At 45.5% G+C, this 23698-nt stretch overlaps 1 protein-coding gene across 1 annotated transcript in view; it reads right to left on the bottom strand.

Moving 5' to 3' along the window:
* The window catches only part of LOC119457078 (nephrin-like), a 60058-nt gene that overhangs the window by 4678 nt on the left and 31682 nt on the right, over nucleotides 1-23698 (bottom strand). Inside the window, exons 13-18 of the mRNA XM_037718906.2 lie at nucleotides 19960-20200; nucleotides 17618-17905; nucleotides 9667-9948; nucleotides 3189-3491; nucleotides 2800-3096; nucleotides 1160-1330 (exon numbers count right to left, since the gene is read on the bottom strand). Coding sequence (XP_037574834.2) covers nucleotides 1160-1330; nucleotides 2800-3096; nucleotides 3189-3491; nucleotides 9667-9948; nucleotides 17618-17905; nucleotides 19960-20200 — 1582 coding nt within the window. The remainder of the gene's footprint in view (nucleotides 1-1159; nucleotides 1331-2799; nucleotides 3097-3188; nucleotides 3492-9666; nucleotides 9949-17617; nucleotides 17906-19959; nucleotides 20201-23698) is intronic.

Raw genomic sequence — 23698 nt, 5'->3', positions numbered from 1 at the left:
CGCTTAAGCTTTCAAGAGTGGAACAGCGACAGCGTTATCGGGCGCCGTTGACGCCGACACCAACACTGGATTTTCTGTGACACGGGGCCCGATAGAAAACAATGCTGGGCCGATCCCGGCGGCAGTGCAGGGCAGAGCAATGGTTCATACCCCGTAAGGCAGAGGCTACAAGCAGTGACTCATCAATGGTCCATACCCGCGTAAGCAAGGAAAAAGGGGTTTGTGTTTGTGTTTCCACGTAACAGAATTATGTTTTCTCGTATAGTCAAATTACAACCCGACGCTATCATGTCTGCAGGTTGTGTGAAAATCTGACTTTACGAATTTTCTTACACATTTTACTTTGAGAACTTCAATTAGATCATTCAGTAACGCCTATGCGCCACGCGGAGGGCCTGCGTGGTTGTGGTTCGGCATGTTTTTTTTCTGACGGACAACGCCGATGGCAGTGGACGTCAACACCGGATTTTCTGCGACACGGGACCCCTAACGTAAAATTGCGCGCATCTTGTATGTATTTGCATAACATTTAATTAAAACGTTTTACGAAATCATCGCTTAACGTTGATTTCAACATATGCATTGGATCTACCGTAATATTTGTGTGTGTGTGAACTATTCTGCAAGAGAGTAGCTACACGCAGAAGCAGGTAGCCACGGTAAGCAAAGTCCGGGTGAATTCGCTAAGAAAGGTTCGCTTGAACAAGATCATGGACTGCCAATTTTATCGACTAAGAGATGTGTCAATCAATATAGCATTTGGGAGGTTATATCATACAGTGTTCTCCTACCATAAATCTGCGCTGAGCAAAACGTTGTACCCCCGCCACAGCACCGGCCTGTTCGGGCGTGAACGCCTTCACCTCCTCCTTTCCGACCATAACGAGAGTGCTGTCACGTGACGCTGACGTAATCGCCTGCGCGCGCGTTCTCTCCGGCGCCGCATTCCTAACCCCATTTCCTTCATTTTCGCCTCCACGTGCCCTCCCTTTTCCCCAAGCGGCTCTCGATGACAACCCACAGCGTCAAGGCCTGCGAGTTATCGGCTTAATGCGATCAGAATAAAATGATGGTGAGAACTGGAGTGTAGCGAAAAGTTGGACGAGTCGGTACGTATTAAATAACCTGTGATAAGAACTCGGCATTATTGGTCACGTACCGGCTAGCCGCCGCCGCCTCCTGCGACGGCGGCGCACGAGGCAGGCGGCCAACAATCCGTTGAGCAGCAGCGTGGCGCCGGCAGCGACGGTGACGAGCAGGAACTGTGCCACCGTCGCCTGGCGTCCACCAAGTGCGTCCATCACGGCGCCGCTGTGAGGCCAGCTGAAGGCTGCGAGGGGCAGTCACGTGAGTGAGCTCTGGCGGGTGCGAACAGACACTACGGTATGTCGACTCAGCGCTTGGATTTTGCTGTCTGCCGATTTGAATGGTAGTGATGGGGACAGCAATAAGTGGTCTAAACTATTCATTATGACTTTCGGCAAAGATAGGTGTAGTTTGTTGCACCTACAAGCTTATTCAAGCACGTCACGCAGTGACCGTAGACGTCTCCTATATTATCTGTAACTGATGTGACGACACTGATCGCCCCCCTTCCCCCCACCGCCCCCCCCCCCCCTCCTTCAACGCACCACACAAGGACTCGACTATTCAGCCCTACTCTCCAGGCCCACTTCGAAATTAGGAAAGCTCTGGAACGATATATAGAGTATCCCAACTAACTTTAGCCAAGCTCTTCAACGAAAAAAAAAAGAAAAAAAGAAAGATTGGTAAACCATGGTGCAGGACACTATTTTAAGACCTATGGCGTTCGGTCGTCAGAGGTCTGACGACTGAACACCGTAGGTCCTATAATTGCACCTTGCACCGTGTTTCTTAAAATCTCTCTCTCTCTCTCTCTCTCTCTAATTTTTTTATTGCAATAGCAATTATATGGACACTCCAAGCGTATTTTTGGCGTCGCCGTCGCCGTGAGGTTCCGTATAAAGTCAAACAGCGATAAAATCGTCGCCGCGCGCTCTATGCTGTATGCGCGCGTGAAAGCATGCGAGGGACGTGAGCTTTCACGGGGAGCGAACGCACGGCGGAGAGCAAACGCACCTTCTTCCGTTGAGCGAAAGGCCGTGGGGGGAGGGAAGGGGGAGGGCGACATTGTGCTGCGGCGCCAAATGCGTATCTTGTGACCGGGTGCAGGAGGAACTGGAATCTCGCAGGCGAAAGGAGGAAAGCGGGAAGGCAGCGCGGCAGGGGCTTCTGCTCTGCGAGCAACTGCGTACTTTGAGCGGCGGCGGCCGGTCGCGCGCACAGTATCTTGAAACGATCTGCAACACGGCTCCTACCTTTGTATGCGCTGTTTTCGCCGCTCAGTTTCCGTTTAAGTGATAGACCGCACGTACCCTCGCTCGCTGCTGCTGGCGCGCTTGCTCACGCCAGCGTTTTGACAGCGGTTGTGTGCGGTCGTCGGGTATGATCTATTCATGTTTGCTTGTGCGCGCTGACACCATGCTTGTCAATGCAGTTAGTAAGCAAATGTGTCCAAGTTTATACAGCCGATAAAACTACTGTCCTTACTCCGTATAGCTCTCTACTAATTTGCTATCGCAATTGATGCTTCGCCTTTCGGGCGAAACTGCGAATGTTTTTTTAACAGCTTGGCTGAAGTTAGGTGGTACACCCTGTGCTGTGTTCGCATGACGAACGGTCGAAGTTTTCGAAGTTTTGCCATATGATGCTTTGTAATGCGTTTAACACTTCATGCTGGTTGAAAGTATAGCGACCTGATTCATCGCCACCCCTTACCCTTTGTCGTGACAACGGGTGACTCATGGCTGAAGGCGCTCTCGCCGAGCGCGTTGCGCGCCTGCACGCTAAATGCGTACTCGACGCCGGGCTCGAGTCCCTGCACGAGCAGCTCGAAAACGCCCTGGGCCGCGGCAGTGTGCTCGTAGCGGATGGAGCCTGGCCCGCCTCCGAGCCGCCGCGTGCGCACGCGGAACTGCTGCTCGAGCCCTCCGTCGAAGCCTGGCGACCACACCAGCAGCACGCTCGAGTGGCTCACGTTGAGCGCACGCGCGGCCGTGGGCGGGTCGGGTTTGCCTGCGTCAGGAAGGGGCGCGCACGCCGCGGCCAAAAAAACCAGTGAGTGCCCGAGTTCACGAACATGTGCACGAACGGAGCGAACTGCTTACCCCTCGGCCGCACCGTAAATCGGGACCAGTCGGAGCCGAGCTCGTTTCGCGCGGTGCACGTGTAGCGGCCGTAGTCGGCGGACTCGACCCTCTCGACGGACAGCGTGGACCTCCAGCGCACCACGTCCTCCTGCTCGCTGCGCACGACGCGCCGCACGTCGCCGCTGCTGTCCAGCGCCACCTTGCCGAAAGACCAGAGGAACGCGGGGCCCGGCGCACCGTGGGCAGTGCACGACAGCGACAGCGGCCGGCCAAATTCGGCCGCCAGCGTCGTCTCGCGGGCCTGCAGCATGGCCGCCTTGACTGCACCGCGGAAAGCAACGGGACATCGCATCGCTACGGGGTCGCCGCATTGAAAGGCGGTCAGGTACGCTTTCATTTAACCACTGGCCGAATTCGCCAAGCTGTGTCCACCGCGATAGCCTTGCTGAAAATGAGGTCGCGGGTTTGATTATCTGCGGCGTTTGGTTAGAGGTGAATGCAAAAGCGATTGTATACCCATATTTAGGTGCTATCCGTTAAGGAATTCCGAACAAATAACTATGGCGTCTCTCATACCTCCACTGTTAATCGGGTACGCTGAACTAACTAACTAACTAACTAACTAACTAACTAACTAACTAACTAACTAACTAACTAACTAACTAACTAACTAACTAACTAACTAACTAACTAACTAACTAACTAACTAACTAACTAACTAACTAACTAACTAACTAACTAACTAACTAACTAACTAACTAGACAATCAATCAATCAATCAATCATCAACTACGTTATATTGTAGTGACACGCACTTCTCTAGTTATCTTCTTTTCCGTGCTTCGTTATTTCACCGAGTGGTGCTTTCTGAGTTGTCTCACCAACACAGACCACTCGATAATGGTGGAGGATAATGCAGTATGTATGGTGAAAAAGAGCGCACTACATTACAACGGCATTATAGTTGTGATTTACAGATCTTTTTTTAATGTCATGTAGTGAGGCCAGCTCTGAGGTCAAAAAATTAGGAGGACGCTTAAGCTTCGCCTTTAAGAGTGGAACGCGATAGCATTCAAAGATCACTGGCTGCTTATCAGGCTTTTTTCTCGTATATTCAAATTACAAATAAGTTAAGGGTTGGGTCTGTGTTGGTGCGCGAACGCCTATACCGACAAGGACGTGTGGACAGCCCTTCGTGTACGTTTTGTGGCTCCTGTGAGACACTTGAACATCTCGTTTTAAAGTGTCTCGCATTCATTGCGTAGCACGCATTGCTAATTAAGGAATATGGACTTATTGGGCTGCAATGTGCGACCCTTGAGAGAGAGAAAAGGTAAAGGAAAGACAGGGAGGTTAACCAGAGCACGGCCGCTGGATAATTTATCCAGCGGCCGTGACCAGAGATTATCTCCGGTTGGCGTGCGACTCTTGACGATTGCCTATTTCCAAGGGGGTGCGCTTCCCGATGTGACCAGGCCCATCGAGCCCTGCTAACTTTTCTGAAGGATACTGACTTGGCCTCCCGTTTATAGTCATTATTTGTATTTTGTTTTGTTCTTTCTGTGTCTCCGTCCCTTATTTATTTCCTCTTTTCTTTCCTCATATTTTCATTTCCTCTATCCCCTCCTCCTGAAAGAGTAGGCAGGCGTTCTGCCCCTCTCGGTGGCAGTTGTCAGCTTGCTCCCTCCCTATTTCATTCGTGTCCTTGTGTTATATGTGTACAAACCAAATAATAATAATAATAATAATAATAATAATAATAATAATAATAATAATAATAATAATAATAATAATAATAATAATAATAATAATAAATTACAATCCGACGCTATCACGTCTGTAGATTGTGGTGAAGTCGTACTTTACAATTTTTCTGACGGATTTTACTTTGAGAAATTCAATTTTGTTCACTAACACCTTGCGCCACGCGAATGGGCTGCCCGGTTGGGGTGGTTCGGATGATGTGGTTCGAGATTATTAGTTCCGCCAACGACGCCGGCGAGCCCACACCGACACCGGATTTTCTTTGACACGGGGCCCTTAACGCTATCGCGTTAATGTGCAGCAGATCCAACGAATCTATATACAGCGAATTTCCTTGACCGTGGCGCGAAATACGTTTTGTGAAAAGGGTACAGAAGAAAGGAGACAAGCGCTTCACTGTCTCCTTTCTTCTGTACCCTTTTCACGAAATGTATTTCGCGCCATGGTCAAGTATACCTAGGAAATCTCAGCACCAACTTGCCCAAGAACAAGTTCTTTTGGATATACAGCGAAGCTTTGTGTAAGGGCATAAAGAGTCGAAACACAAGCACACACACATTATACCGAGCCTTTTGTTAAGCGGAGTTGCTGACTGCTTGCGAGTATGACGGACGCCTTGAACGCATCGGGGTTTCAGAGGCAGTATACGCATACGTACGTAGCGCAATTCGAATCCATTCTATCCGCAAGAACCGTTTACCTCCTCATTACCGTGCAGCTGTGGATGCGCGAAGGCGAGCTTTCTGGTTCTTATTTTTTCTTTCCCCCGCACGGCTTGCCGCCACTACAGCGGATGGATGGATGGATGAGGCTGAACCCTTTAGATCGGGCGGTGGCATACGCTGCCTAGCCGTGACTGTTAACATAATTTGTACTTTGTGGTGGGTGAAATTTAACCCCTGCCTTGATTTTAGCCACCAATCAGATAACCTCCGTTTTGTTATTTCTACCCGCTTAAAGTCTATTTTGCCTCCACTGTCTCTAAACCCCAATGCTTTGAAAATATCAGCCCGGTTGTTTTGAACTGTAGGGTTAAGCCCTTTTACAGAAAAGTATGAGGTGTTCAGCCGTTTCCTCTTCCTGTCCACATGCACCGCACAACGTGTCTATACCTTGGTAGTTGACTCGGTACATCTTAGTCCGCAATACTCCCGTCCTGGCTTAAAACAACAAAGAGCTTCCCCTAGAATTATCATAGATATTTTCTTTGGCAATTTCTTCCTTGAAAGTTCTGTATTTTCCCAGTGCTGATTTCGTCTGCATCCCTGTATTCCACAGACCCCTCTCTGTTTCTTTAACCTTTTTCGTAACCGCTGTTTCCTGGTTTGCATCCCTCCTGCAGTCCAAATATTTGATTGACAATTTTCTGGTCAGCTTCCTCCATTTTGTGTCAACATTCCTCATTTACAAATAACTGGAAACTCTCCTTGCCCACCGCTTTTCTGACATTTCTCTCAATCGCTCCTCAAATTCTATCTTGCTGCTAGCTTCCCTGCCCTCGAAAGACGTCCATCCCATGTCACCATGTACCCCTTAATTTGGTGTATTTCCGTGTGCTCCCAAAGCAAGCCTACCTACCCCTCGCAGCTAACTTCCAACCTTGCTCGAACCTCTGATCTCATGCACAGGACCGCATTGCCGAAAGTCAAACTAGGGACCATCACCCCTTTCCAAATCCCTCTCACCACTTCGTACCTATTGCAATTCCACAGTGCCCTATTTTTCATCACAGCTGCATTTCTGCTACCTTTATCCGTTACATATTTTTCATGTTCCGTTATGTACTCAGCCCCATTGTTTATCCACACCAAGAAATTTGTACTTATCCACCTCCTCCAGCGTAACCTCCTGTATCCTATGCTCGCTGCCCTGATTATCATTTAAAAAATCACAGCATATCCACGAAGTGAATGATGATGAGTGGGGAAGCACCGGGGGTTCATTCGGGTAAACCACACCTACGGACGAGAGATAAAGAGAGCGCGCGTCGTGTACGAACGCCCTTGTGCAATGCAGCGCCCCTAGCTACGGACGAGAAAGAGAACGCGCGTCGGGAACGAACGCCCTTGTGCACCGCAGCGCCCCTAGCTACGGACGAGAAAGAAAGAGAGCGCGCGTCGGGGACGAACGCCCTTGTGCACCGCAGCGCACCTAGCTACGGACGAGAAAAACGCCGGAAGCGTTCTCCGGAAGCCGGAAGCTGGCTTCCGGAACCAAAAGCGGAACCGGAAGTGGAAAAGGAAGCGGAAGTCGGCTTCCGGTTATACTATACATATACATATATATGTATATATGCGTATGCATACATGCATAGCGGTCTCCATGCCAACCAGAGCTACGGACTTCTAGTGAACACTTCATAAAACTACATGCGGCGTCTCTTTCACGTACGGACACACAACGCCATCTATTGAGCAATTCATAAACTAGAGGTGGCTACATACTACTACTATACTACTACAGAGGAGGGAACGACCCACACCCTAAGGAGCTTCGCCCCTAAAATCATGACTGCCGATTTTTCTTTACTAATCTTAAAACCTAAGCTACCTCCCTCTTTACCACAGATGTCCATTAATCTCTGCAAGTCTTCCTTGCTGTCAGCCATAAGTACAATGTCATCCGCGTACATCAGTCCTGGTAATGACTGTTTAATCCATTCTCCTTGCTTGAAAAAGGAAAGGTTGAAGCACGGAGGCAAGCGCCATCTGGTGGGGCTGCAAGGAACCCAGCAGCGCGCGTGATGCGCTGTGATTGGTTGGCCTATTCGGCAAGAGAACAGCGCGGCCGCAGCGCCCATGGTCATGAAACCGTTCGCAAAGAAGAGCTTCGCTTTTGAAAAATGATGTGAAGTATTGAACATTCAGTCCAATACCTTGGTTATGACCCCTCACTTAATGTCTTGTGTCGAGGTCTCTGAAGTAAAGTACTATTATAAATAAATACAGAGAAGGGTAATATAAAATTCACTGGACAATGATGCGGGGATGAAGCGCTCGTCCTTGTGTTGCTCCTTTTCTTCGTTCTTGTTTGTTTGCGCGCAAAAAGTTTTCTTAAAAATGAATCTGTTCCAACTAGGCTGACTCGCAGTTAGACAATGATGAATGCATTTTACGCACATATTCAAATACTGCTCCGTATTTAAAATGCACTCACTGAATGATTTACAATGTTATGAGCTTGATATGAAACTACATTAGGAACAGTACAAACGAGAGAATGCGAGGGCACGGCATCGCTGACGACTGCGACAATGCAAGGACCCTTTGATCGAAGAATTAATGCAGCAAGGGCGGTCCTGCTTGACAGAGTTGGCATAGATTTACCTAGGCAACATCGGGATAAAGATAAGCATATGAAAGAAAAATACGTCTGCAGCGCTGCATGTATAATTATGAAATGTAAAAGAGCCCTTGTCGAAAAGGAGCCTTTGCATTAGAAGCAGTCCAGAGAACCATTCCAAATATAGCAATTCTGGGTCATATTATGTAGTCACCTGAAGGTTTTTTAAATGCAGTGTTCACAATGCTTTTTTTTTATCTGTAATACTTAAAGGACAGAAATGTACCTATGGAATGTTAGAGATATCTCCAGTAAGTGAGTGAACATATATAGCTATACCAAAAAGCACTCTGCTTGCCCTGCATATGCTATATTGTTACTTTTAAGTGTACATTTTGTCCTATATATGGCGTGATTAAATTAGTTTCGTCGGCATTGAGTTTTCACAAAATGCCAAAGATGTTACTTAATTTATTCACCTCAAACAACATTCACTTTCAACTTTGTATATGTTTTCTATAAAGACCTTAACTAAAATTTAACGAAGAAATTTTTGTTAACCTTTCGTACTGCACTCAGGCCACAGCTTTGCAAGTTAAGAACTATGTCCTCCCGGCTAAGCCCTCTGTGTGAAAGCAAATTGCTTAGTTTCAGTAGTTCTTCATTTTTAAGGCTTTCGAAATCTTGAATATTTAAAGCCCTGTGCGTGCTGCTGCGAGTAAAAAGCACAGAGGAAGATCATATCGTGGGACATTTCAGCTTCGTAACAGAAGAAAAGACGAGATCGAGGGAGAGAATGTCTACGTCTGTTACTTTGCTTCCCCTAGTTCCATGCTAAGATCGCCAAAGGAAAATCCAGTGCTGCAAACGTTGAACCAACATCATGATTAAGTGTAGGTCCGGATTTTCAACAAAATCATTTGGCATTGTTTCATTGAGAATGTATGTTGTAGCTCCTTCCACTCCTCTTTCAGGATCAGTTGTCCCACGCGCCTGCTTCGAACATTTATTTGTAACAATGAAAATTCTTATGTTTGTGGCCCATTCATATCATCGCGTAATATTTAACAGATAAATAAACCACGACGCTTTCGCACGTGTTAACCATGATAAATAACTTTCCATATTCTATAGCTATCGCTTTTGTCACTAAATTTTTGAAACCTTTAGGGGGCAGAGTGGTGTCAATTGCTGTATAACGAATTTATGATAGCTGCTTCAAAAATGTTGTTTTAAAGAGCCACGACGTTACAAGGTAACGCGAGACGTACAGATAAATAAATGCACGGAGTGCCAATCAAATCGACTTAGTCGCAGTACTGCAGCCGTGCACAGGCCCTACAGGCGCACAGTTTCCTTGAGTAATTTAACCATGAAACTTTCTGTTGATGCTGTCTTGTTGCATCCAGCTAGGTCATGCCAACCGTCTTAATTCAAAGTTTCAGCTCACACTTTACGATCAGCCTGGCGGCCCGGGCAACTTGGCTGCCCAGGCCATTGTGGGCGACGCACTCGAACAGGCCTTCGTCCTCCCGGGTCACGTTGAGCACCGTGAGGAAGGCACGGCCACGCTCCAGAAGCAGCCTGGCGCGATGACGAAGGTCGAACCCTGGTCGCCGCCACCGGACCACGTCGTCCGTGAGCGGGTCCGCGTCCGCGGCGCACGCCAACGAAGCGTTCTCGCCCGCACCGGCCAGCACCTGCTCCGTTATCTTGGTGATGCGGGCAGGGTCTGCGGAGTCGCCGAGCCGACATTCTTTTATGTCAAACTGGCGCAACAACTTTCGCAACTGACGGCGCTGTAGCAACGTACCATACATCATAGTAACGCAGTAGAACACTCTTTAATGGCGTAATGTAGCATCATTTTCCGGCGACATGATTGCTTGCCTCGAAGCGCAAGCGTCCACGTAATGACTTAGGAGCAGCTGGACGCACCCGGCACGAAGAGGCGCATAGGCGGTCAAACGATACAATACGCGTGCACTCGCGTTCACACATTACCGTAGTGACTAGTGCAAGCTGGGCGGACGAACCATAGACCGGGCATGAAACATACTTGTCGATCTCAAAGTCGTCTCATTTTAGCCGCCAGCAGGTCTTGATAGCAAATTGGATACGTTGGGCCATCGTATTGCCAAACTTTGCCCCCGTTATGCTTCTTCGCTCATCATGTGATAGTGTCAAGATCTGTACATTTGTCCCTTCAGAGGATGCCGAGAGAGGCAAGCTACTGCGTGACAATGTATATTCACAAGGAGCCCTTTCATAGATGGGGATGTCAGTATATGTAGCCACGCACCGATGCATAAAACTATTCGGATTATAATGTCAATGAAGTAGATTATTCATGCTACAGAATACAAAACCGGAGCACTAAATGCCAAGGGCAGAAGAAAAGAACGCCAGGACATGGTTCGATGCCTATTTGGTGAAATATAGGAAAACGCTGGGAAAGGGGCTCACTATGGATGCCTCTACATGCGAAGCTTAGTAGTGAACGAAATGCCTTAACGTCAGCCCATTGCTGGACTCAGTCATCGAAGAAGTTGCCGTATGGGGTATCTGCCAGTCACGGTATGTCCTTAGTGCTGCATATTCCCTGCCTTTCTATGCATCCTTTCTCTCTCTCCCATCACGAGCTGATGCTTGCTTAACATATCACACACGCTAGAAAAGAGCTCGTATTGAGGCATTGGATAAGCGGAGAACTCGCTATCCACCGAGACCGCCACTTTCGCTCCTGAAATTTTATCTCGAATTTCGTCCTTTGGGCACTATTTACACTCCACGTTAATAAAAGGCTTCGGGTTGGTGTCACCGATAATTTGCTTTTTTGACATGTGGAATCAAGCACTGTGCCCATTAGGCAACCGGTAGAAGTAATGTTTTATGAAACTTCCTGCCTTTTAACAATAAACCGATTTTTAGAATTATTTGGAGCGGACGTTTTATTAAAGTCCCCCAATGTTCTGGAAAAATAATCGAAAATCGTGAATTAAAAAATACCGATTGAAGTATCAAGCTTACAAGTTACTCCTCACCACAAATCAATATCACCATTTTTGATATCAAAAATCAATACCATCCGTCTGAATAGGACAAATCAAATGTATTTAATTTTCTGTTTGCATGAAATAATTAGTTCGTTTGGTTGAATTTTTAAAAGTCGGGTTTGCAAAGCACTGGTGCATTGAAAAGTTATGTACAGTCAATCAGTCTGTCTCCTTGACAACCTCAAAGAACTATGTAGAATTATAATTATGGTATTGTTGCCATGTTATACAGAGCTAGAGACACGACGCCTGAGTTGTTTAGACTGTTCCAGTTTTGGGGAAAAGTCGGAAATCGTAAAGTTGACATGAATGTCTGCTCCTTAGCAGTCGCTATTATTTTGTCTATATCTCACTGAAATTATGTTTGCTACAGGCATGGCAGGTCACTGTTGGGAGGCCATGCTGGCTTGCCCAGAGCTGGAAGACCGGCGAAAGTTGGTGGACCGAGCCAGGGTGGCAGCGAGAGCCCACGGATTCCTGGAATGAGGAAGCCGCCCACCTGAGGGCGAAGAGATGTTTTTGCTCTCTGTCGCTAGTTCAGATAGAAACGTTTATCTCTCTCTCTCTCTCTCTACATGCATGGTAGCACGGACGGACCGACACAAAGCGTTTTATTATAACGTCGAGCCAGCTATACTGCTATTTTGTGGTCATGAGTGTCCAGCGGCTTTTAAGTAAAGGATCCTGCTTACGTGAAGAAATACACTTAATCCCCAGTCCGCCTTTTTATCATAGTTTCTTCTATGCCGTTTCCACGAGCACTTAGATTACAGGTCTTTATTTTATGCTCATCTGAAGAAACAGTGGTGAAACTCGCTTGCTCTGGAAGCCGATAACAGATGACCCCACATATGCGGGACTCCGCGTGATTATAGCGTTCGAACAAATGGCAGGTCAGAAAATATCGTATTTAAATTTGCATAACGTTCAGTTTTATGCCCCTCGTATAGCAAAAGTAGGAAGGTGCCCAAGTGCAAGCATCCTCATTTAAATGGATAGTTCGAACGACTGCTGACTCGTGTTCGATCAAAGATTAGCATATGCCCCCCCTACCCCCCCCCCCCCCCCTTACTTTTGGATCTTCTGGCTTATTTCATTTTTCTCAATTACAGCGCTCTCACTTATTGAAAATAAGACCGTTTTCAGGGAGCGCATGGGATCCGCGTTATTAATTGAATAAATTATGCACGTCGGTATTGTTCAAATCTACGAACTTCGACAGGGCTTAGCCAAGGCGCGCATTATATTTTAGCTTAATAAGCCAGTAGCCCTAAATTCGATTGCGGCCGATATTGATTTTTCGCTGTTATTCTTTTTGCAGTAAAGGAGGTAGTTAAACTGAAGTATTTTCTGAAGTTACTGTAACCTGTACGACAGCAACAATTTTAGTTATGATCGCTCCCGGTTCTTACTCAAAGTTTGTGCGTGCACGTGTCTGCCTATGGACAATATTAATCGTTCTTCTTTTTGGTGAATAATTGAATTAACTGACTTTGTCGTTAATTTTGTTGGCTCTGCATGTGTAAGCTTAGCTGGGTTCTTTTTCTTATTTATCATGATCCGGAATTGATGATGCGGATTTAACGCTCGCCATGCTGCACAGCACCCCAGGTACTTGAACAATGCGCGAATCTGTGACACAACCGGCAAAGCTTGGAAAAGAACGATGACAGGCATCGTTCTTATTCTAGCACTGCTGGATTATTCTAGCACGGTTGGTAATTGCCCTTATTTCGCTGCCGACGTAATAGCGCTGACCTTCTGTTTCTTTTCAAACTCCTCCACGGCAGCCTCACCTGTCCCGAAATCCTCAGTTGTATCATGTTTCGTATTTCTCTCAAGATCCGGAGAGAACATATACCTTTTCATGTTCCTGCCTGTCATCACATGCACTCAGCCGTCCACAGAACACAGTCTTCATAACGCTTATTTTTATGATCTTGATATTTTTCATTACTCACTGTCATCATTCTTTTCCGAGATTTGCCTTCTTGCGTAATAGTTTCACGCATTGTTCAAGCGTCTTTCTCCTCCTTTTTCTTTTGTATTTACCTTGAGTTTTGTTGTAGTAGGCTCTTTTCACAATTGTTCTTTATATTCATTGCTTTTTAAAAATTATATTCCACTGCAGTTTTGTTGTTTTTGGTTTTTGGTCGGTAATGTATGCGTGCGCCAGCACTCAGACCTTAGGGTTATTCCTGGGCAAATTAAACATGATTTATTGATATATTGATTGATTATTATCATTATTATTATTATTATCACGAAGTCGGACCTGATTTCTTTTTCTAAATGGCGCAGGGATAACAACCCTACCTTAAATCCTGCTAATACAGAAGTCATGAACTTTGCACGCAGAACAGCAAGCATTTATTTTTCTTATTCTGTAGAATCTGTACAGTTGTGCAACGTCCGTGAGATCAATGATCTCGGTGTACTTTTTGATACAACCTTACACTTTTCTGCTCACACTAAACACGTTGCACAGCGGGGTATGCGCTCTTTACAGACTATCGATAGAACTAAATTCTCCTACACCGTTCCTCAAGTTGTACACGACTATCGGTATTCCTCAACTCGAGTGTGCGTCGATCGTCTGGAATTGCTTTTCCAGATCCAACAGTGACATTGTAAATAGGGTCTAGAAAACGTTTCTAAGCATATATCATCACCGCTTTGCTAACACGTACACTAGAACTTGCTCTAGCACTGTTGGATTATTGTCATTGCCCTTACTTTGCTGCCGACGTAATCGCGCTGACCTTCTGTTTCTTTTCAAACTCCTTTACAGTATCCTCATGTGCCCCAAACTCCCCAGTTACATCATAGTCATTCCATGTTTTAAGGACTATGGTTGTATCATCTTTCGTATTACGCGCAAGGTCACTAGAGAACACAGACCTTTCCATCTTCCTACCTGTCATCACCTACACTCATCCGTCTACAGAATAGTCTTCATAACGCTTATTTCATGATTTTGATATTTTTCATTACTCGCTGTCATCGTTCTTTTCCTAGCCTTGCGTTAATTGTGTCATTTTCACAAATTGTTCAAGCGTCTTTCTCCTCCTTTTTCTTTTGTATTCACCTTGCGCCTTGTTGAAGGTACCTTTTTCAGTTTCAAGATTGTTCTATTCATTCGTTGTTTTCTTTTAATTTATATTTCTTGCCGTTTTTATTTTCTAATGTATGCGTGCGCCAGCACTTAGACCTCCTGGATATTCCTGGGCACGGTAAATAAATAAATAAATAAATAAATAATAATAATAATAATAATAATAATAATAATAATAATAATAATAATAATAATAATAATAATAATAATAACTATTATTATTATTATTATTATTATTATTATTATTATTATTATTATTATTATTATTATTATTATTATTATTATTATTATTATTATACAGTTTGCTTGTGCTTAGACATGTTTGATAGCTGTGCAAAAATGCGTGAACATGGTACAGAAGCGATATAGAGACAGGACGGGCGCATGTATACTTAAGATTTTATGCCTCCAGATGCCAGCCACAGTACACCGCGTTTTTGTCGTATTCAAAACAGATTACTTCAACATTGTCTGAGAAAGACAGCTTGATTTCCGCCCTTTATTTCAGATAAATTGTTTGAAGAGGCAGACATTGCTTACAGGATAAATCGCAGTGTTATACTAGGAACCATTCACAGTGCGAAACGAAGAACTACACAGAAAAGATACACGTACAAGCGCAGATTTTTTTTTTTTTTTTTTAGGAACGGAAAAGAGCCTAAGGAACTAGTAATAACTTGAAAAAGGACGGTACGTTGGGCATGTTGGTATTCCATGCTGAAATCACTGACAGCGCGAAAGGACAAGAACTACACAGAAAAGATACACGGACAAGCTCTTTTCCGTGTATCTTTTCTGTGTAGTTCTTGTCGTTTCGCGCTGTCAATGGTTTCAGCATGGAATACCAACATGCCCAACGTACCACCCTCTTGAAGTTATATTAGGTACCTAACGTAGCACTACTGCTTAGCGCTATTTATTTGCAAATGAAGTTGTCATGACTTCATGCGCATTTAGCAGAAATCCTGAGGCAAGATCAGTTCTGGAATATCAGTCTACAAAACTGCTACGAAAGAGATAAGCGACAACTATTAGCGCCGCGTAGCAGAATTACCGAATGGAATCAGGTCTTAATTGAGACACGCTATTATAATTGCTTATATATGGATGACGGCGAAGCCGATGGATAGAGCAAATTCTGAACTTGCAAAATATTTGTTTCCAGCATATTGTTGCAGATCTTCAAGCAGAAACGTGTATATAAAAAAAGCTGGAGTGTCATTGAGGGCCACTGATAATGCGAGTGCTTGTTGGACATTCTTTAAATTCATCTTTTTCTCTGCTGTCCTGCGCACGAGTTCTCATGAAAACTATTTCTTTATCTTGCATACAGTTTTTGAGAGATGTTTGTATCACAGCTGGAATTTCGTAGCGGTTTACTCATTTAATTTCTTGAGCTGTGAAACGGTCTCGCTGTTGCTGTTGCATGCAGCAGATAGTGGCATTTAACGACTGCGACAATCATAAGTGTAGAAGTGCAGACCACTTTATGTACCACCAGTGGATTTTGCACACACATCTCCTTCTTTAACAAGGAGAACTTGTCGTTCGAGATAACGCGCGGTGAATGCAGTGCATAGATGGCGCGCGTATTCTGCGGGCGATGGCCGCGTGTTGCTTGGTCCGCGTACCTTACTGCATGCATGGACGAATGCGCATTTGTTGTCTTCGCTTCGCACTCCTGTGCTACGATAGCATTCGATCAGGTAGTGTCTCAAAGCTGCTCTTCGGCACTAGCCCGGTCGGTAAGGCAACCGGATTTCCAATTAAATTCTCGGCACGTGAGGCGCAGCGGCGAGCCAAGAATGTCAGGTATTTGAATGCAGCCTGCAAGGAAAAATGCTATGGTGTAAGCATGAGGAAGATTGGCGGCAACCCACTCCAGTTGGTATCATCTTGGATGTAACACACTGGAACTCTGGGCAGCCACACTGAAAATATGCGGCGGACAGAGCCACTGAAATGGAGTGTTCAGGGCCGTTGCGCATTTGGTACCGAAGTAGGGCTGGGTGATTGACCTGCTCACTAAATGTTCCAGTCTCGTTGTTTTTTTTTTAATCGTATGATTCGTTTAGTATTTTTCAGCCTATGGGTCAAACGTGCGCATCTCAAGTTTGCTGTTTTCCTATAATCGAAATGAAGTTGCCGGAAACATTCTACTTCAAACTTCTCCAGGTTAACCCTATTTACTTCTACATATGCATCTGCTTATACTGTTGTTCCCATGCAGGTTTGAGTATTTCGCTGTAGGGTAATTTTTATGATGTCTGTCGATAATTGTGTTTTGATATTTGGTGTGTTTCAACATTTTCCCTCGTTTTTTCTTACTTTTTTAAAAGCGGTCAAACAGGGTCGCTTTCTGAAACCGATGTAACGAAAACATGTCTTCGCAACCTTACTTTCGTATTCGTTGTGTAGAGGACGAACGCCGTTACTCGGCCATGTCGCGTGAGCAGATGACGCTGTCGTCGCGCCACTACGCAATCAGAGCTAAATATAGCGTCGAGCGCCGGCGTTGAGAGGCGAAGTAGCACGGCAGTATACTTAGTCTATACGAGCAGGAATGGTCTCTCTTGGGAGAGCTCAGCTAGGCCATAATTGATCAAACTGGTGTTCTTCTGGCGTTGTAAGGCCTACAAATGTGCAATATGTACCAGTAATTTCACGCTTGCTTGGCTGGATATATAACGTTTCGTAGAAATCGTATGACAAAATAAAACTTCGGAGAAAAACAACGACTCCTCAATGTCTTTCATACAGGCTGCGACAACTTGCGTGGACGAATTCGTGTACTAGAGACTTATGTACACTGCGCATCGTTCGCACGGTAGTCAAACGAACGCAGCGCGAAATATCCCTCTAGTAATATCAGGATGAAACAATGAGCGCTACATACTCCCGCTATTTTTCTCCGGTTTCCACAAAGAAAGTGAAGAATTACTGACGGCATTGGTTGAAATTAAAGGTGGTCACTATTCTAGCTGCGCCTCCGACGAACTCCACTGTCCGTTATCACTCCAGCCAGCTCTTCCCCGGAACGTTACTTTATCGACGTAACGACTCAACTACTTTATCGGCTAAATAATCTATTAAAAGCTTGACTTAAACATCTTTACAGACCCTCCTACTGCGACCCTTAGTGCCGACTATGTGGAAAGGCAGTACTAGTTCGCTTACATTCCTGGCCATTCACGAAGCGTTCGTGCTATAGCACCTCTAAGAGTACTTACAATGCACTTTGACGACAACGGTGGCCTTGGTGGACCCGACGCTGTTCCTGGCTTCGAATTCATAGCGTCCGCTGTCGTCCTTCTGTGCGTGGTTGATGAAGAGCGCCGAGGCGCGGTGGAATACCCTACGCGTTTCCCGCCACGACTCCAGAGGCAGCGGAACGCCTTCCTTGGTCCATGCGTAGCTTATCTTCGAAGGGTAAGCCTTCGCGGACAAGTTCAGCAGCACGCTGTCGCCTTGCTTCACCTCGTGTTTTGCCACGGGCGGGTGCAGGAACAGTGGCTTGTCTGGGAAGACCAAAAGCAGAGGCGAAGGCGTGTCAATGTTAAACCTCGCCTGCGTACGTCATTGCGAAAGTGAAGTTACAAAATTTTTTGCCGATCGAAACGGCACGAATGAAACTGTACGGCAAGTGACGACATATTCTCGCCTTTGGCGCCCACACATGCCAACTGCTTCGGCACCCAGCTCTGAGTTACGGTCGCTTAACAGCGACGGTAGTCGCGAACGCACAGATACATTGCCTCACAGGCGGCAATGTATCTCAACCGTCTGCCTTTTTTTTATGATTGGGTCTGTGTTCAAAGTTACGTCACAAAAATGCTTCGAGTGATTTCAGAAGGTTCAAACGCAAAGCATAGGCGGCGTGTAGATTTATAAATAGCGTCCCCAAGCGGCTTTGCGTGCACGAAAGCCCGAACTCCTTTGTACGCTTTTTGCATTATTTTGTACTCGGCGTTCTTTTATACGCCTGGCCGATAGCATCCCTTAACGTTGGGTCCCATATTTCTAAACCTACCTAGTGTATTTCCCTCGATCAAAAGCCTATGACCACTTCTATTGCTACGTTCCTTTCAGGGGTGTAGTGCATTCAAAGTTTGTTTATGATATAAGCATCAGTGTGAGGAGGAAAGAAACCTGTTACACAGAATGCGTGTTACATTTGCCAGACATCGACAATCTCAAAGCAAGAGCTCCGGCCTCTGATATAAAAAAATAATTTCGTCTCTTCTCTCCGTGCCAAATATTTCTTGCGCTGACTTGCAAGTCCTGATGCTTTTGCGCAAGGCGGCTTGCTTAGAATTGCGTCTATGAAAAATTCAGAACATGATTATTGTATTCTAAAAACTATCCGTGTGTGGAGTTAATTACGAGTTATTCTATTTTTATGAAAGATTCTGTAGCAGCAAACACCACTTAGTTATATTTGCAGATAATAATGTATATTTTGTTAGAAACAAGTTTACCTAGCAGTGAGTCAAACAACACAACAAACAATTTCTTCTTTTGGCATCCTATCGAAATTTACGTCATGCAGGGTATCGCGTGCTGTCAGTCTATAGCTTGACGACTGTTTAAAAATATATATAAAGAATTTCGCAAGACTTATAAGCATCTCGCAATTTGTCGGAGAAAATAAATGGCGCCGTAGGCCATCATCTTAAACAGAATCACCTCGATGTGGTTTACAAGTGCAATTCAATAAATATAACCCGCCACAAATACAGCTAGAGCTTGAGAATTTAGGAACGTCATCAATTTATAGCGAAAGGGGATGCCTGTGCTCGTTGTTGCTTGAACGCTTCCAAGCAATACGTCAGCACTTCACAGAAAAATGCGAACAGTAACTGCTAAAATGATGTAACTTGAGAAACGCACATTAGGAGAACGTTGGGGCTTTTCAAGCGGTGATTGCTGCTCGTAGGCAGAGAGACAAAATTGTGTAATTGGAATGTCAGATTATAACTCAAGACGGCTTTGCTTCCAGCTCACCTTAAGCACAAATAGAAAGAAATCTGCTCGGCCCCTGATGCGCAAGTCATGGCTTTTGTTTCCCAGAAGTCGGGTTTTTTCAAGTATGCCGGAGCTGAGTGTGGGTCGCAACTTCAGACTCCGGACGCCCGAAGTGGCCTGTCATTCTCAAGAAAGTCGACGATAATAGTTATAGCGACGCGACACGCAAACGCAAGCAAGCACAAATATAGGAAGAGGTTAGGAAAGACCGTTCTATCAGACCATTTCTCATAAAACGCACTTGTGAAAGCTTTTAGTGCCTAAAGTTACTGCGTTTGCCCATGGTTTTTTTACGGCGGCCCTTCTGTCTCAAATTCCCATTTTTGTGTACCCGTAATGCCATGTAATACTGGGGGAAGAAGAGTAAACAAATACCTCGTTCGCTGCTAGCACACCACGCCTACAAAAAACGTATTTCCCTGAGAAAGGATTCACGTATCAGTGCGCGCGTACGAGCTCGCTGCTGACACCGAGAGTGAACCAAACCCTCGCTTTCGGTGACGAGGTCTTTATTTTGTGGTTTACTGCAGCAGGTTGGGTCCCTTACGTCGCACGCGCAGCGCCACGCTCCTGGTGGCCGCCGGCTGCACCTGGTTGGAGGCGAGGCAGGTGAACGTGGCCCCGTCGTCGGCGGCTGTCACGTTTAGGCGCAGTCGGCTGCGCGTCGCCTTGCCGCCGTGCTGGGCCGCTACGCGGCTCTGGTGCTGGCCAGACAGGGTGCGGCCGTCGCGCTCCCAGCGGATACTGCTCTCCGGGTTCGAGCTGCCAGACTCGCACGTCAGCACCACCTGCCGGCGAACGACAGGAACAGGTACTTTTTTTTATTGGTTTGTTTATTGGTGGTGTCTCCATCAGATCGTTAAAGGGTGCTGCACGAATGCTACAACGTCGTGAAAGACATCATTTAAGATGCATTTCACGTCAATGGTTCTTCTTTCCCTCTCTCTCTTTCAACTTTCGACAAGACGTGCATTAGTACTCATTTTTATCATTTCTTATTTGTACTATTTACTGTTAACGAACCCATATCTATACAAATCAGCTTTCTGGAGCCTTTTCTTTTTTTATTTCTGTATTGGTCGTTTTCCAACCACCAAAACCATATCTCTCCTTACTTTCTGTTTTCTGGGAAAACTAGGCTCACCAGATTTGAGAACACCTGATTAGAGGTTAAGATTCCTTTCTGGTTTATGTCAAACCTAGCAAGAATTGACTGGCGGGCTTGTTGGTTCATGGTCGCAGAAACAGAGCCCTGGAAGACGGGACAAGATAGCTATGAGGGCCCGTTTGCTCCTTCCTATATTGTTCCTTCTCCCAGCACTGCTTTTCTGTTGTCGCAACTTTTTCTTGGAAGAACCGGTAGCACCACATCCCCCTCCAATTCTCTCGCCATCACAACTAAACAGCCCCTCCATTTCAACACTGATTTTCCTGACCTTACTCTATGCACCGGCGTATTGACCATGCCCTTTGGGTGTAGGGGAGAGTGAGCTACGTAAAGGCAGAAAAGAAAGTTGTTGCTTTAGCGAAGACATACACCCTTGTTGAAACATTTATTCCAAAGGGATTCGTTGTTCTACCACTGTTGATCATTAAAGATGTACTTCGATGATAAGAGGGCCCTAATTAGTTGGCATTTAGTTACCGTAACACGCATTGTAGCCGGCTTAGTTTTGTAATGAAGCTTCATCTCCGACCGACATGGAGCTTTATTAGTTCAGCAGTAGCACTCTAGAACGACCAGTCGGGGATTTCGCCGGATACTAGCGAGAGTGGTGATGTATATGTAAGCACTGTTGACACGCCGTAGAGATGCGTGACAGGAGACGCCTCCATTAAAATCAGCTACAGGATCAAGCAGAAGCTTTAGAGAAAGATTTAGATCTCGCCCGAATTTGGCATTCATATACAACTTCTAGCGCGCAACCAAGAAACGTTCCCAATACAACCTATAAGCCGATTAGAATGATGGAGTGAACATATGCAGATTCATATATACATTCCTGAAGCAGGAAAAGTGATATATATGCACGGCTATAGAGCCTACCAACATTTTCAGAAGAAAAAAAAATTGAGAACGTCATGTAAGATATAACAGTTATTGTGCAAAATGCAAAATAACATGTACATTTTTTCCACTTCATATGCGCGGTGAGGCACAGTTTACGGAATGAATTGTCTTGGTTGCGAAGTGAAAGCGCTGTAAATTTCCCACGCGCAAGCAAGGAAGCGGAAAGCCAGCGCCGCCACTTCTCTGCCAACAACCGGGTTGGCTCGTCGCTCGTCCGCACAGTCTCTTATCTCTCCCACGCGCAAGCAAGGAAGCGGGAAGCCAGCGCCGGAAGGAGCGGGGGGGGGGGGGGGGGGGGGCGCACTTCTACGCTGCCAACAACCGCGCTCGTCGTTCGTTCGACCGCACCGTCTCTTATCTCCACACGGCTCTGACCTTTATGCGCATTCGCCGCTCAGTTTCCGTTGGAGCGATAGACCGCACGTACCTTCGCCCGCTCCTGCGGCGTATATATCCGCTCGCTGCCAGCGTTTTGACGGTCGTTGTCTGCAGTCATTCAGTGTGATCTATTCATGTTTGTTTGTGCGCGCTCACACCACGCTTGTTCATTCAGTTAGTAATAGTCGGGCCACATTTTCCAACGCACGCTACACATGCAATGCTGCCCGGAGCGGCAGTGCAGCGCTACAGGTGTGTCCCTTCGCACGCGCTGCCCACGGGAAGCACTTTTCATCAACACCACCGTTTCACACGCGCCTTCTCGTGGTCATCGAGTCTCTCTTCATGTCGGTCTACTTACGCCGCAGCACACCTGCTTACTTAATCAGCTCATGTTTACTACAATTCATATTGCTACCAAAGCTTCAATTTTTTGGAATATATTTCCTATATTCACCCATCTTTTATAACAGTTTTAATGCACTAAGCATAATATTTGTGAAAATCAATGAATATAATATGACTGTTCCTTTTAAACGTAACAAACGTCATAGACATCGGCATTCTGGTTAGCCTATGAAGCGGTATGCTGACACCGCTTTCCTGAAGGTGCAATCGACTGAGCCATCAGTTTAAGAAGTTAGAGAACCAAGGTCGAATTCTACGTGATGATGTTTTACTCATTGATGACTCCAACCATTGTCATGGTAATGCTATACGCTACACGCAAACAAAATATACTATGCTGTCGATATTCAGGTTGGTCGTCTCATGCTCTGTGAGGGGAATCACAAAAGTGGGCTTCTCCTCGCAAGGTATATTCTAACGGAGAAACCAGCTTTACAGTGCGGGTCACATTGCATTTGCAGACACCCAGGAGATTTGTCGAGGTTCGTATGCACGTACAAACACTGTAATGAAAGAGAGAGAGAGAGAGAGATGGAGAGAATCGAAGAAGAAGAAAAAGAAAAGCACACTAAAGCTGCATGTGAGCTTTATGCGTTTTTCGGTTAAACTGCTATTGTTTACCAGAGTCCTGATGTAGCCATCTTGATATGGAGGCAACTGGTGCCATGGCCGAGACGCTCGACTAACGAAGACGCATTTCAATTTCAATTAGGTACGCTTTCAAGAAACAAACGAGTGATAAAATTGTATGCCATATGTAATGCATATGACTATCAAATTTGAATAATATGAAGTCATAGCTGTTTAAATGGCTGCACGCATACGGTGTCCTGCAAGTGGCTATAATCTTCATATCCAAGTCTCAGGTTAATTGCATTAACTGCAGTGATTATTGTATTACAATATAAGTAAACACTGATACTTATAATATATTACAAAATAAGCTCTTAAAACGAAAGTCCAGTGGCCCGTGTAATTAAAGTTTACCTCTCAGTAACTTAATCTTTACTGGAAGCTTCGCATATCGTATCTTAGCACTAAAATCGGCACGGGGGTATAAGAAAGGAACAGCATGCACATTCTTTTAAGCACATGTCATTTCTCTCTTTCTGATCTCTGGCACCATGTTTTTACTAAAGTACGATATGAATCAAAACCACCAACTCGCTCAAAAATATTTATGTTACTCAGGGAATTATGAATCAGCGGCTGGACGAATAAATCGCGAAATGCGTTTCTGTCAAATTTCCACATTTTTGTAGAAGTAACCCATTCCGAATTTATATCTGCTTTGCCGTCACGTAACTCCGTCCATATAAAATAAAGTTTTCCCTCCAATACATCGTACACAGAGAACTTTTTTTTTTCTGATAATATACGCAGCTTTTTTTTTTCTCGCACATGCTTATATGAAAATTAGCTTCAACAG

This window comes from Dermacentor silvarum, chromosome 6 (assembly GCF_013339745.2).
Source record: "Dermacentor silvarum isolate Dsil-2018 chromosome 6, BIME_Dsil_1.4, whole genome shotgun sequence".
NCBI classification, from domain to species: domain Eukaryota; kingdom Metazoa; phylum Arthropoda; class Arachnida; order Ixodida; family Ixodidae; genus Dermacentor; species Dermacentor silvarum.
This window is presented reverse-complemented; position numbering and strand designations above follow the sequence as displayed.